This window comes from Thermobia domestica, chromosome 7 (genome assembly GCF_964235325.1).
Source record: "Thermobia domestica chromosome 7, izTheDome1.hap1.1, whole genome shotgun sequence".
NCBI classification, from domain to species: Eukaryota; Metazoa; Arthropoda; class Insecta; order Zygentoma; family Lepismatidae; genus Thermobia; species Thermobia domestica.
Window position 1 is genome coordinate 281,670,112 of NC_137460.1, and position 15,476 is coordinate 281,685,587.

The 15,476-nt window shown below is 35.6% G+C and overlaps 1 protein-coding gene across 3 annotated transcripts; it reads right to left on the reverse strand.

Annotated features, from left to right (window-relative positions):
- Window positions 1–3,352: 3,352 nt before the first annotated feature.
- LOC145689082 (uncharacterized) lies at window positions 3,353–13,296 on the reverse strand. 3 transcript variants are annotated; one of them, XM_081763211.1, is made up of 6 exons: window positions 13,210–13,296; window positions 9,498–9,585; window positions 8,616–9,066; window positions 6,713–6,872; window positions 5,256–5,363; window positions 3,353–3,534 (listed from the first exon to the last, which is right to left on the reverse strand). In XM_081763211.1, exons 4-6 carry the CDS (start codon window positions 6,813–6,815, stop codon window positions 3,494–3,496), a joined length of 252 nt encoding a protein of 83 aa, XP_081619337.1. In that variant the 5' UTR covers window positions 6,816–6,872; window positions 8,616–9,066; window positions 9,498–9,585; window positions 13,210–13,296; the 3' UTR covers window positions 3,353–3,493. The 3 variants fall into 3 exon arrangements, with proteins under 3 accessions (XP_081619337.1, XP_081619336.1, XP_081619335.1); XM_081763210.1 differs by lacking the exon at window positions 8,616–9,066 and having other exon boundaries at window positions 5,256–5,405; XM_081763209.1 differs by lacking the exons at window positions 3,353–3,534; window positions 5,256–5,363; window positions 6,713–6,872 and having other exon boundaries at window positions 8,622–9,066.
- Between the last annotated feature and the right edge of the window lie 2,180 nt (window positions 13,297–15,476).

The window sequence follows — 15,476 nt, forward strand, 5'->3', positions numbered from 1 at the left end:
ATAGAGTTTTAACAACGAAAAAAAAAAAACACGATTACAAACACATAGTGATGATGACAGGACAAAATCATCAATCTTCGGATGTAATTGTGCCCGAAGATACTACTGATTTACTTGGTAAACACGAAAGTATTTAGAACAGGTATTGTAGTGTTTGCGTATAGAATCCAGAGTTTGAGTCACGTAGTATATGTAGCAAACTAGTTAAATTTAATTTCCTTGGAAATAGTTCAAACTTGTGAAAAAGGAAAGAGAAAATAATAAGCAGGCTTTAAATAACATAAAGTAAATTTAATTACTATAGAAATATTACTAGTATAAGTTTTTCGTAAGACATTAAAATATAATATTTTTATCTTTGTTCGCAAAGCTTTCCAACCGTCAACTTCCAATATTACGCACATATGTATAAACACCAATCAGCTGATCACAGCCGAACACACACCAATATAGACATAACCTTCTGTTGACACCTTTATTTATACTTATGCTAAGAATATTGTGAGGAAATAATTATAGGATAAGTGTTAAGATATGTTAAAATAATTTAATAAATTTTGAGAAGTGTCAAAAAAGAGTAGGTTTTGTGCAATTGAAATAATGACACATTAGTTTCAGAAAGTTGTTTGTTTACACTTTGTTGTTGAAGTTAGGCGTTCGTATTTTTCACTTTTATATTGTGAATTAGTTGTTTGTAACTTAAATAAATATAGAGAGTAGAATTACATTAGATCAAATTCAAGCATTGTTAGAGAAACAGTCTGCTAAATTAGAGCAGAAACTAGAAAATAACAGTGAACGTTTAGAACATAAAATTGAAAGCAATAGAGAAAGAGTAGATGAATTAATAGGCGAATGCAAACAGTCAATAACAGAATCAGCAAATGAATGTAAACAGTGCATAACCAAATTAGCGAAAGAGTGGACGTAGAATTGAGTTGAATTAGAAAGTAGACTTGATGGTTTGAGTTGTACGATTACTGACTACTGAATTCAATAATACGATTACTGAAATACGTTTGGAATTAACTAACCTAACCAAACGCGTTGAATCACTTAGCGAAGAATATAGGAAAAGTGTTGGGCAATTACAGGCATCCATACAAGCGGTAGAGATTGAGTGTAGGCAGACCACCGAGGACAAACAGCGTGATATTGATACTTTGAAAGTGGAAGTGCAAGGGGTAAAAGGCCAAGTAGAGAAAATAGAAGAACACCAGGTGCTCACACACAGAAAATGCGAGATTGTTAGTTTTTGTATGAATAGACAGGAAAGTGCCGTACGCGAATTTAACGGATATGTAAAGGAACTCGCGGAAAAGAGAGGTGAGATAGGTGAAGAAGTACAAGGGCAACGGCAAATTCTAAAACTTAACAGTGAACGGTCAGATGGAACTGAACAAACCTTAGAAAGTTTTAGTGAACACCATAAAGCTACTGTTGAAATGATAATGGAGCATTTTGAGAAATTGCCCGCTGTTACCGTAAAATCCGAACATGATCAAAATATTACTCAGGAAATGCATAGATTAGAGAGAGTAGATCGTGAATTATTAGTACGACAGGAACATTTTGATAAATTGCGGCAATTGCATATTGATACACGTACGTCACCACGTAAAGAGAATCAGTTCGATCATTAGTACCACGGCTCACATTATCAAAGTGAAGGATTCAAATCCGACGGTCCCCTAGTGTATTTATGAATATGTAATATTTGGCATAATTTGAATGAAATTTGTCGTGACTAGTGATGGGCAGTGGGAATATTCCCGGTGGGAAGGAATTTAAAAATGGGAATATTCCCGTTTTTTTCCCTGGCCTATAAATTCCCGGGAAGGAATTTATTTCCACTTCTTTAAATTATCTTCCAAATTATAAGAACCATATGACTAATTACTTTATTTTAATATATTATGATGTACTTCTAGGTTTTAAAGAATTTGGAGGTTAAAAAATTTAAAATTGACGGTACTTTATATAACTAATAATATCCCTAATAGCACAAAATCTTCCCTAGGATGTCCTATGGCCCTCCCGCCCGGGAAAACTGGACTATCCCGGGACGCTCCCATAGGACTCCTGCGACATCCATGGGACTGACACGGGAATTCCAGATGTCCGCGTTTGTCCCGGGAAACGGGACGACCCGTGGGACTCCAGCGGGAGTCATGCAGGAAGAATCCCGTAGGAAACCAGAGGATAGTCAGGGAGAACCACGTACGCGAATGGGATAATCCCGGGACGATCCCGTGGGACTCCTGAGGTATCCATGAAATCCTGATGAGAATCCTACGGGACTTCAAACGGAAGCTCATGTGTAACCGTGTAGCATTGCACCAGAAAAGATGATGTGAATCTATTGACTGTTTTCAGGCTCTGGTTTCAGATTTGCAAACACAATGTACAGTGCAAATCAAACGGAATATGCGTTATTTCACGTGTAGCTACTTGAGAGGCGCCTTTGAAAAGCCAGAGCCTAAAAATAACCAATAGCTTCACTCTGTAATAACCGATAGAGCTATCGTGCAATACCACATGGTGGCCTGTACATGAACTTCCGCTTCAAAGTCCCAGTGAGTCTCTTCAGGTACATATTTATAGGCTATAGGCAGTGGCGTATTTACGATTTTGTTTCTTGAGGGTCTTTGCTATCTTTCGGGGGGGGGGCCTTTCCCTGGAAATGTGAAAATTCTGCAAGATATTTCATTTACATTACTATACTAAGTAAGATTTCGGAGGGGGGCTTAAGCCCGGAAGCCACCCCCCTAAATACGCCACTGGCTACAGGTAAACATTTCAAAAGCAAATGTTTGACTCGTTGACTTGCACTCTCTATTACCGCAGTAAAGTTTCCAATGATATTAGCTATGGTTAGGTAAATTTAAATTTCGTGAGAAAATATATCAATTGGTGCCTTTGGACAATCTCCTTGTTGGCGGAATAAACTGCAAAATGTAGCCAGTGGATGCTTGACGCCACATTGTATCATCATCAAATCCTTCAGACGTCTTCCTTGTGACAAAGTGGTCTGTACGATTCAACATAGTCATATATGGGACTATGCGAAATGATAAGAGCGAAGATGTAGCTATTTACAATATATAAGTTATCTGCATATTGTATTTTTCCACATTACTTGTAATAATAACTAACTTAGTGTTGTTCAGCTGTAAATTTCTCCTCAAGGGATAGAAAGAAAATAAGAATGGAACATGATTCAACTAGGAAAAAAAACTGCCTTTTCTGAAACATGAACCTAATTAATCATTAATAACCGAACGTCACGTTTGGATCGTAGTTATCTAGCATCTGTGTAGCAAAGAAAGATATGCTTAATAAAACAAATGGGTTACACACGTACAATCTTTTATTCAAAAGCTATCATACATGAAGGGATTTTTTCACCCTTTCAAAATATACATCTAGGGTTTTATAATGTGAGCATTTGCATGTTCATTTCAGCTTCAGTCACATCGCACTTTATGTGTGTTCATTTGCCTGTCAACATCGCGCTTTGTTCACCCCTTTTCCCTACAAAATGGAAAAGGAAAAAAATTCTGTTAAAAGACGAAGTGAGTGCAAATATTCATAAAAAATTAGCCACAGAAAAATCTAATAATTACGTTAAATACGTATGGATGTATGGAAAGTAGTAGGGGGATGACACTTGTTGGAATTACTCGCTTTATTATTATGATCCAGTCATAAGACAATGGGACCTGTTTTGCTTGAATTGAAAAATCTTTTCGCTAGAAATATGTAAGTACATGTGATGCTGCGAATCAGTCGCGCTTCTGACAAGAAGTGAATATAATACTTAGTATTAATTATAAACCAACAACGAACTTTAAAAAGCAGAGAAAGCACACCAAGTTTGGATTTAGTTCGCATAGCGATGAATATATAAAGTTAGCCTTTAAATCAGTAATCAAGCCAAAAGGCAAAGACAAGCAACATAGCTAACTGTCCAGGCCAATCGAGTCACACACACATTCCAGTTCGAGCTTTGGATAATGACGTTTGTCTCTTTTATTCATTGTTGAACATTACTATCCCTTGACGTAAGTAAAAAATTGTTTCAACGAAAGAAAAAAAACTGTATCCATTGAATTCATTTACTTTCTTTTGTATCAGATGTCATGTAAAAAGTGGAAAACGGAACATATGAAGCCAAATTACTAGCATTACTTTGTTACAAACCTTGAGATAGAAGTTAGAAAGGAGCAACTAAGTAATAAACAAAATACAATATTGATACAAGTATTTGCAATGGGATGACCAAAAATTACCCGAACCGTACAAAAAAGAACAAGATTTCCGCTGGACACACACACACACACAATGAAGATAATGTGAATCAACTGTGGTGTAGAAAAGGGTGTCTACTGGTACTTGAAATACTGGTAATCTACTGGTATTTGATTTTCTTACTGGAAATACTGGAATGTACTGGAAATTATTGTCTAATACTGGAAAAATGTAAAGATTTCCTTTGAGACTCTTAAAGATGGCAGTCCCATTATCTGGGTGTAGGTGATGATAAAATGAATTGGTCAAACATTGAAAGAACTTGGTAATTCGAGAAAGAAAATCAATAGTGTTTCCTTTTTTTTTAACCCACTAGTTTCTATGCATTCTTTCCATCAGAATATTGAAGAACTAGCTTTATCAACACATTTTAGAGCTTCTTGAATATCATAGTATGACTTTTTTTTTTTTAAATTTAGGCTGGTGTTTTGAAAATTTGTAAGTCTAGACTTCAACTCCAGTAAACACCCTGTAGAATCCCGAAGGACGATCGCCCCAAAGCAGTCTTTTGGCATGTTTATAGTTTATGTGAAAGTATATCGTGTAGGATTTCTTGGGACATGGCAAAACAACATTAAAAACGAAGACTGCCTGACCTGTATGGAGATAAAAATACAGAACTATAATAATTACAATAGCCATCTACACTGGGGCGCGTTAGTCATAAAACGTATTTAGTAGACACATCCCACTTCGTAAATGGGTTTCCATGCCTATCGCGGGTGCGTTACACATGCAAAGAGAGTGTATTATTAATTTTACAACGACTTTTCTGAACTATTAAGTAGGGTCGCACAATGGTGTCTTTGGTGCGACATCAACAATACATTATAATACAGAATAATTTTCTGTATTATAATTGATTGCTTGAAGCTTCCGTTCACCACGTCGACTAAGCAAGAGCAAGCAATTTACAAACCTAAAAGTGTCAATATCTTACTTACGTTTCTCTCTTTTCATTTTTTCCGTTGCGTGACGAAGCCAGCTTTGAACTGGTCTTTTGATCTCAGCATCTGTAGCAAATTTGCTGGACGCGTGTTGCCTCACTGTCTCTGGAAATATAATATTGCTGAAAGAGAAAAACTGGCAAATTTCTGCAATAGATATGTGTGATAACAAGAAGGAATATGAAATATTCGACATGCATTTCAATAGGTGAAATGAGTTTCCAAAAGTTATGGGATACAAAGATAATAGGGCTATCGTGCTATGCCTTCTCGAGCATGGCGAGTGCAGCAACTTGGAATGGCATGGACTCGACAAGTCGGTGGAAATCCTTCATAAAGTCTTTGTTGTTGGCTATTATGACGTGATTGTTGCAAGTAAAACGTGTGCACAAATGGTTCGTACGATGATATCGTACATGTTTCTATTAACTTTATGTCTAGCAGTATAGTTGGCCGATTCATTGTTTAGAATGCTCTGCAAATCAATCGCGAATAATTTTGGCTTGCTGATATTTTCTAGGTCAATCGGACTCGAGGATCCAAGAATGCCATATAAACACGCACCACACAATTACAGGCCACAAGCTTGTAACTGCCTTGTTGATAACTTGAGTCTACGGCGTCTAGAGTCTCCGCCACATACGCACTCTACCATCAGTTCGTATCAACTGGGATCATGATCAGTATGGCTATCCGGCATATTGGCAGTTATCAAGAGCAACACACACGTTGATAGTTTTCGTCGTAGAAGCAACATCACGGTCAATGACCTTTTACAGAAGTTCAAGTAACAGAAGTCGAGTGCTATGTGCATTTATATTTGTTTTCCGCAACACATGAAGTGGTTCTATACCGCTATCCCATAACTTGTAGGACTTTAGTGTATTTCAAAAACAACATCCTAATTTTATTTAAAATCACGAAGCATTTCAGACACGTGGTAGCTTGTAATTCTACCTTATAACTAAGTTTAGAGGTTTTTCAAAACATGAGAAATATTTGTGTATTATACCATGATTAAAAAAAAATCTCCTGGATAACGCAATCTGCTCAACATTATAAAAAAATCTACCATCCATTCTTCTTTCTCAAAAATAAATTTTAAAATAGAATGAAACAACAGTTCACGATCATTAAATTTTAAGAAAAGTCAATTATGATATTAAACAAGTATCAAGAAACTAAGAGAATAATTTTATGTAAGCTGGTATAAAATACTAAATTCACAATCCTCAATTTAAATTCTCGAAACATATCGACATTTATTTTCTCATACAAATTCTTTGGAAAAACTGAGTTCTGTGAACAAATTACTTCGGAGAGTTGTCTTACAATACTAACCTCTGGATAATTTCTGTGGTGGATGGTCGAATCGAGTGGAAACACATACAAATTCTAGTTAATCGTATTAAATAATAATAAAAGAAAATATATAATAAATCATAATATATTACCTGTAAGAACATCACAAAGTGCAAGGGCTGAGAATGATGTCTTTGTCTTTCCGCCTGTCCAACTTATTTCCGCTGCTAACATGTTGGTTAGAATTCGCTTCATTATATTCGTAACAATACTGTAAATATTAGTACCCCCTATCTTACGGAGCTCTGCAATCTGAAATATAACATTTAACATTAAATTACGCACCAAATTTATCAGAGTACAAATATAAAATTCTATTGATTGCAAACTTGGTAATTTCAGGAATTATCAGGTCTTAGCACTTTAAACGTTATGAACTTCATAAATTTTTTTAGAGGTATTCTTTGTGATTATTTTTGAAAAAAGTATTTAAATTACAATAGCGATACTAACACATTAAAGTATACTTCATTCTTATCGAAGTTGGTTGTTTTCAATGTTTCAGTTAAAAATATTTCTTGGACAGTAAGAAACACCAAAAAAAATACTCAATATATTGTACACATAGCGAGAACATATACCATTATATTCACGATACATACTAAGATTTATCGCACAACAAAAAATTTTTGAAGACTGGGCTTCGGCTAAATGTTTGTCTCCGACGGTGTGGACAAGAAAAAAAAAGAAATTAAATCAAGATAAAAAAGAAAGAAAGAAAGCAAATTTTTTAGGCACTCAAGGTGTATCTGACACATTCAAGCCGGTTGTCTGGTTGTGTAGATTTATTAGTTTCATTTTGTCTCTTGTGGTTTGTTTCTTGAGAAATGTTGATTGATTTGTCTGTTGTAGGTATGGTAAATGCCTCTTTTATTGATGATTTTTTTCCGTATGTAGGTTTTTTTAAGAACATATTGGCTGAGCACATATGTAACCATGATCAACGTTTTTAAAAAATGTTCTAGAAGGGTCTTAGCTCTTCGTAGTCTCCTGTGGCAACGGGCCTGCTACATCTTAAACATACACATATTGTTAATAAAACTGAATAAGAAACATATTTGAGGCTGGCTACTCTTTTGGGATTTCAAAACTCCCTTACTCCAAGTTTTCTCACAAAATTTTACACTAAGTTACTCAAATGGGTACTTTCGAATTTTGAAAATAAATAACACACTTCAGCTATACTATAGTGGATAAGAAAAGCTAAGTAAGGAATTGTAGAAGCATAAGAATATTTTAAATGTTACAGAAGTTATAAATATGTATCTCTATTTGGCAACTTTCTGTCTGAAGCTTAGCACAATTTACATTACCATTAGTGCACCACAAAAATACAGTAGTCTACCTCTGTATGCACGTTTACATTACAAGAAACCTAAACTAAAAGGAAAACGTAAATTTCAAGATGATGATCAAAAACAAGAACTGAAAAACTGATTGTTACTACTCTAATTTAAATTTAAAATTTCAAAGCATGGGACCTAAAACTGCAAGCAAGTTACGCCACAAACGTTCCTTATACATTTAAAAGTGATCACCAGCATAACAAAAACGAGTCGTAAAAAACTGCACAGTTGTAAGTTAAAATACTTCGATTTGACAAATGTACATGACTCGCACATGTCCTGTTACCTATAATTTATATGTATAACATAGGAGAACCGAACTACCGCTCTTCTTTTAATCACGTAATAGTTTACTTCTTTTAGTGCTCAGACAACAGAAATGGAGATACTATCTGTCTCACCCATAAGAACAGTAAGGGTTCCTTTACAATAAGACATACAGAAACAAACTGGTTTGGCAGTGATTCTTATGTTTTCAGTTAAGCTCAAATTTCCCGTTTTTTTTTAAACAAAATCCCTGACTTTTCCAGAATCTTCAAATTCAGTGGCTTTTCGCGGTAGGTGGCAACCCTATATTTGTCGTTTGTAAGAAAACATACATTTTCTTCTCGTAACTAAATATATTCAACAAATACGGAGCTAAACATACCAAACGTCTGCTAAATGCTGGATCATTTGCAATCCTCCTCTCACACTCATAGAGGTCGTCCAGCGTTTGAAGAGGGAAATTCTCCAGCGGCGATCTTCCGTTATATTCCTCTACTCGTTGGTTATCATTCGTCTAACTTTTCTTCCAACGTTCCAATAGTGTCTAACTTTTCTTCTGAAGACAATCCACTTCCCGATATGCTTTCATCATATGTTAGCCTCTGTGAAGAATATAGGAGTTCCTTCACATCTAAAGTATTACCTCGAACATTTGCTGACACGTAACCAGTGATCGGGGACGTTCCATTGTTTGATTCAATATTAACTTCCTTATCTGATGATACAGTCTTCTCACAGATAGTTAACATTAATTCATCTGTCACTTCTTTTATCCGTCTTCGTAAATGCCTCGAAGATATGCAATCTGCGGATTTTCTCTTTCTTTCCATTTCCTAGAATTAGTGAAAAAAATCAATGCTTGAAATTTCAGCAGGGCTCGCAAAAGCCATGTTTGAAAACAGAAACAGCTTTGAGTTTAAAATCAGACTTTTTTTTGTTAGTGTTTAAACAAGGTTTTTTGGTTTAAATTGATTTGCTTTCATTATTTAGATTACATGTGAATAGAACTAATTTCGTTTGACCTTAGCAAGCTCCCTCATGGCTGTGTGGTTAGCGTACGCACCTTTAATGCGGGAGACTCGGATTCGCGATGGGTGCTCATGTGACTCAGATTCCACGTTAAGCTGTAGTTGCACGTCTCATATAGCCATGCTACTGAGAGACCCTCCACTCCAAGCCCAGTTTGTCCTTAACATTTTTATGTAACAGCGGAGACCTTATGAAGGATGGAACCTAAAGCTTAAAGTGGGATCAAATCACTTACCCAGTTTCACCCAAGAAAAACTGTCCTCCGCCTGGCCTCGAACCCAAGACCTAGCTCGACCCTCTGTAGACTCATGTACAGAGGAAACCTGAAAGAAATGTGTTATATTGATCTTGCGTACTTGTGAATATTTTAAGTTATTTTAGAAAGACAACTGCACAAGTGAAATCACTGTACAGATTATTGAGGTGAGCGAGCTTTTTTTTTTTTTTTTTTTTTTTTTTTTTTTAACAGAACTAGTCCCAGGTATTTGGTGACCGAACTTGGCAGGATCATAGCCGACTAAGTTTCAGAACTAGAAGTTGCGAAACCTTATTGGCTACATCCACATCTTATCAATTGGACTTTTCAGTTTTAATTTTAAAGTTCCAGCGAACTGGCTATTATACAGTGACAATAAAATAAATTTTAACACCATGTGCGTTGATTTCCTCGGGGTTTTCCCATTTCCTTACATTTCTTTCATTTCACCATTTAACTTATTATTATCATCAGTCTCCTTTAGCCTAGGGCATAACCCTAGGAAAATTAGTATGCAAAATATCTGCTTATGAAAAATAACACCGGCACGATTAAAGCGAGAGCATTTCGATGTAAAATATATATATACCGCTCAGCTCTGTACTGAAACTGCACAATCCCGATTCACAGAATACTATCCGCATTAGAATAAAGTGAAGTGGGCGAAGCCCAAATTCTGTTGTTCCCTAGTAAAAAATCAGATTGTAATTATGCTAAGGTACTGATTGCACCAAACCGAACAAGGTGCTTTTTACGAAAACTTGTATTTTAAGCGCATGACTTATCTTCATTACGTCATTTTTATCGATGTCTACTTTCGGAACAGCCTTTTATGTTGTGAAAGGGCTCATCAACCTCCTGTTGCATAAGGATGTTAACGCTACACAAACTTAGTTATATGTAACCTAAATGAATAAAGAAATCAATTTGAACAAAAAGTAGCAATGTAAAAAAAATATGGTTTAATCAAATTTTTTTCTTTCGACAAAACATGGTTTCTGCCAACCCTGGCAATAAGAAGGATTTATGAACAGTAAGCACAATACGTTTTAGCTTTCCATTACTTTTACATCCAACATCGCCTTCCATCACTCACTGGCCGGTGTAGGACAAAAGCTCACTAGACCTTTTGTCTAAGCTGACTAAACATATAAATAAAAGAAACATATGACTCGGATAGTCATCCATAATTTTCGATTATATTTGCGAATTACCACTTTTACGTAAATAACACCGTGCAGATTAGGAATAAGGTAACCTGTTCCATCCAATATTACCCTTCACAAATATTGTTTTTCTATTTTCCTCCTCTTTTCAGAATACAACCCTCGCTCAGCTTTTACAATTTGAGTTACTGCAGTACTTTTATCTTTTCTTATATTACAAATCGTTGGCATAAAAAATCTAAACTAGTATACTTTAATATATTAGCATTAAATTAGGTTTGCGTATTTTGCGAATAAAATACAATAAAGTGCGTGAAGAGTGCAGTTGCCTAACTGGGATGGGATTTAGTATCTCCCCCAACTCGATCCATGACTTCGGAACTGGTACTGCAGCTCAGTGAACCATTGTGCTAATGAAAAAAAGAAAAAAAAAAAACTGCGGGGTTTCTCACCCCTTTCGCTCGTTCAGCTATATTTCGTAACGCAACTAAGTCACTGTTTTTCAGGGTAGGCAAAAACCATGGTTTTTATTGAAAAAAATTTAAAAAAAACGTTTTTTGGGGTTTAAACCAGGTTTATTTGGTTAAAATTATTTGCTCTATATATTCATATCATATATGGACAGAAATAAGTTTGTTTCGCCTTGATGTTATTATGCAACAGCCGGGTTATGCTGGAAGGGGTCACATAAGCTTAAAGCGCAATAAAAAGTGCTTCTCGAGTTACATCCGAGAGAAATTGTCCTCCATTTGAACTCGGAACCAGGACTAATTGGCCACAAATGCGATACGTCTGCCGACTCACTCACGAAGAAATCCTGATAAAAATACGTTGTACTGATCTTTACATGCTTCTTAATATAGCTCTCAAGAGTCATTTCAGAAGGACAAAAAGATAAACAGTTGCACAAGTGAAAACATTATACTGAATTACATATGGACAATTTCAAAGTACTACGGAGTACAGAAGAACTAATTTAATTCAAGTTAGTTAACAACGACTTATATTGGTCCAAATTAAAGAAATACAATGATTTAATTTGCATATTACAAAGATACGAATTTTTGGGTCCACTTTGGCTGAGACTCATTTATACATAAATAGATATCGAAGATACTTCTCATTTCACTAAATGCCTCTCGTGGGGTCTGTATGAACCTCCCCACACACACAAAGTACGGAATTTCGATGCATTTTATCAATAGTAAACATTGAAACAAAACAACATTTAGAATGTTTCTTTGATTGCAATTACATAACAATAATAACTACAAAAAAAGTCACAAAACAAACATTTATAAACTTACATAAAAGAGTTGCTTTTGTAGTCGAAAAATATTAGTAGTAAAATAGTGAAACGGTAATATAATTGTTTAAACTCATAAACCATATGGGGCCGCGGTGGCTCAGAGGTAGATCGTTTACCTCTGGTGCTTGGGGTCCCAGGTTCGATCCCAGCTCGCGCCAAGTGAACTCTGTGGTGGACAAACACCGTCTCCTCCCACTTTCTTCATTCCACCATTTCATTCATTTCTGATCATCACCGTTTCCCTTAGCCTCGGTGCACAATCGTCAGACGTTAAACTAGATATTTCATTTCATTCAATTTCATAAACCATATGTGGGAGTAAGTAACATAGGAAAGTATGTTCTGGTGGAACTATTTGCTAATGCAGACGGCGGCTGAATACAAATTAGGAACGAGATGGTAAGTGTTGTATCTGAAGATTTGGGAAATGGTTAGAAACAATGGTTGCAGTGCAAAGGCAAGGTTCTAGATTACTGGTCCCCCTTCCCATTGAGCAGTAATAAAGACAGAAAACAACGTGCCCTGCGGGGCTCTAACCCGCCTTCGCTCGCTCGGCAATACTGTATCAGTTAAATGTATAAACTTTAGTACAGAATGAAATCTACCCATCTACTAATCCACATCGGGGACCAGTAATCTAGAACCTTCCCCATGCAAATCATGTGTCACTTCAAAGGTAGAAAACAACTTGCCCTGCGGGGCTTCTAAGCCCCTTCAGTCGATCAGCTATAAGTTTTGAGGAGCGTTTTGTAACACTAGTGCTCCAAATCTAGTAAAAAATAACTAGACAATATTTGCTCATCTTCGCTTTACCATACATCTTAACAAAATCCCAGAGGCTGGTGCTGGACACTTAATGGCTGCTTATCAGTTTGGTACATCAGGTACGATGCAGGTTTTATGGTAAATCAGTTTGCGTGCTTATTATTAAACTGAACGCCATAATTTCAGCATGAAATAACAGTGTGAAATAAGAGTAAGAAGGTTTTAGATAATTATTTGAAACATAAAAAGTGAAAAATATTTTAAAAGATTCCGACCTATTGTAAATCTGCCCATATTAATCCATTGTTCATATCATTCCTGCTCTGTTGAACTTTAAACATTGAGTACTACGGCTGTACGATCACCATTTCATCATTTTTTTTACAACTAGAATAACAACAACTCTTTTTTTTTAAAAAAAATCACTAAAATTTTCATTTCTTACACATACCAAAATCAATTATACTGCAGACTAAAATCTGTTGGAACACAAAATATTTCACTAACATCTACCACTGCGTCACCGCTGAACCTCACGTATTCCTTCCAATACCAAAAACCACAATCCAATTGTGACACACAAATGACGGTTCCGAACGCGCACCACAGCACTGAGGACCAGGCGAAATTTTATGGTTTATATTTTCTTTTCTGCAGATTTTAAACATATTCTTTTATTATGAGAGAAATACGTATAATTTTGTGAATTTCTATTTCCCGTTGCTAGTGGCCATCCTGCGGGACAACCGTGGGATTCCCATCCATATATACCCATGCCTGTCCCAAGCGGGACTTCCCTGGGATTACCTATTTATATCCTGGATTTTTTAGGATCGTTGTGGGTCGTATGGTACGTCCCGTGGACTACTTGTGCTATTAGGGATGATTTTTTAAGTTCCATTTCCATTTGCAGTAAAACGTAAGGTAATTGTTTAGTATTTATAAAAAAACAACGTGCCATGGGGGGTTCTAACCCGCCTTCATTCGCTAACGCTCGCTCTACAATGCTGTCTGATTTTAATGTTGGTAACGTAATTTAACGTATGAAACCATAAAACAACCGCATCGGAATAGAATATCGCAAAAAAAGTAGGTGCATAAGCTGGCTCCCAATGCTAAAGAACAGCCAAAATTAGCAAAGTACTAATTTACAAATGAAGAAAATTAAACATTTTGTAAAATAATTTAGAATTATGTATAATTAGAGATTAAGTGCTCTTAATAAACCTTGAACCACCATTAGTAATAGACGTCGGTCTGTCTGCTCTCTCTGACTCGATTTTCTGAAGAGGTAGGCTACTTGGACTTCTTTTACATGTGAATTAACGTATGGAATTTCAAGAAATAGATAGAATGAAGGGTCGTGTAAGGAATCAAGTTGAGTAAATCCACTTACATATAAATTTAAACTGTTACTATATAATTTTTTCACACATATTTAATTGATAGAACGTATTGTAAATAAATATACATTTATGTGTACTGTCTAAAAATAATCAAGTGGTAATAAGGTAACATAGACCGTTCAGAATGTACATTTTAAAGAATCCACTGAGGACAACAATAATAATATATTGTGATATAATAATTAATTGAACTTCGAAATCATAATATAGTAATATAATGCAATTTTCTTTCTGATTTTACATAAATTCCCGGATAAATTCCCATTTTGGGAACCTTCCCGGGAATATTCCTGAAAAATATCTTTTCGGGAATTTACCCATCACTAGTCGTGACATCCTCATATATATATATATATATATATATATATATATATATATATATATATATATATATATATATATATATACCTGCGTGTGTGTGCCCCTCCAAATATCCAGAGAAATGGGCGCGCTTGCATAGTACTATATACCTAGGTAGGGGAGAGGGGGGTACATTTGAACATCTGTTTTCGAATATTCGTTTTTGCTTCCAAACACTCAGTAAATTTCCTCCTAGAACTGTAGCAAAAACTAAATATAATGTACATTATATTTGCCATAAAATACAGTACTTTGTTTGATCTTGTCATTCTGTGCAAGGGCGCAGGGGGTGTCGTTCAAATGTACCCCCTTGGGGGGTAGATTTAAACAAGCATGGGGTAGATTTGAACATTCGTGGGGCAGTTTTGAACAAACCATTATTTTACTAGAATAATCGTTATTTTCAGGATAAATTCGTTTACGAACAACAAGGCTAATGTAACAAAGCACCATTAACGGTTTAAGGCACAAGAATTAACCAATCACGTATGGCAAGGAAATAATAATAATAGTAATAATTGCTGAAACATATATGCAGGCCCGTATTTGTATATTGTGCGCCTCTGTGCTCTAAATAATTTGCCTCCCCTTCGGAAACACATCTGAATTGAGTTGAATTCATAGTTTTTGGGGTAACTGAGATGAATAGTGACAGTTTTAATCCAATTCAACTTCAAGGTCATACTCAACTCCCGAGTGAGGCGGGCCAGAGTTTAAAAGTAATCGAAAACGACAGATATTGTGTTGAATTCATTGTTTTCGAGGTCGCTGAGCTTAAGGGTATCAGTTTTCATGATGTTCAAGTTCATCCTCACCCCTTAGGGTGGAAGTAGGAGAGAATGACTTTTTAAAAAATTATCAGATAAGCTAGCTAATTAAAAACTACTGTAATTAGAACAAATTAAACATTTTCTCGCTCTTGCGCGGGACTCTGAGTGTGATAGTATTAAAT

Excerpts from the sequence above, each read along its gene's own strand:
- LOC145689082 (XM_081763209.1), bottom strand. The coding sequence starts at position 9,063 with ATGGAAAGAAAGAGAAAATCCGCAGATTGCATATCTTCGAGGCATTTA.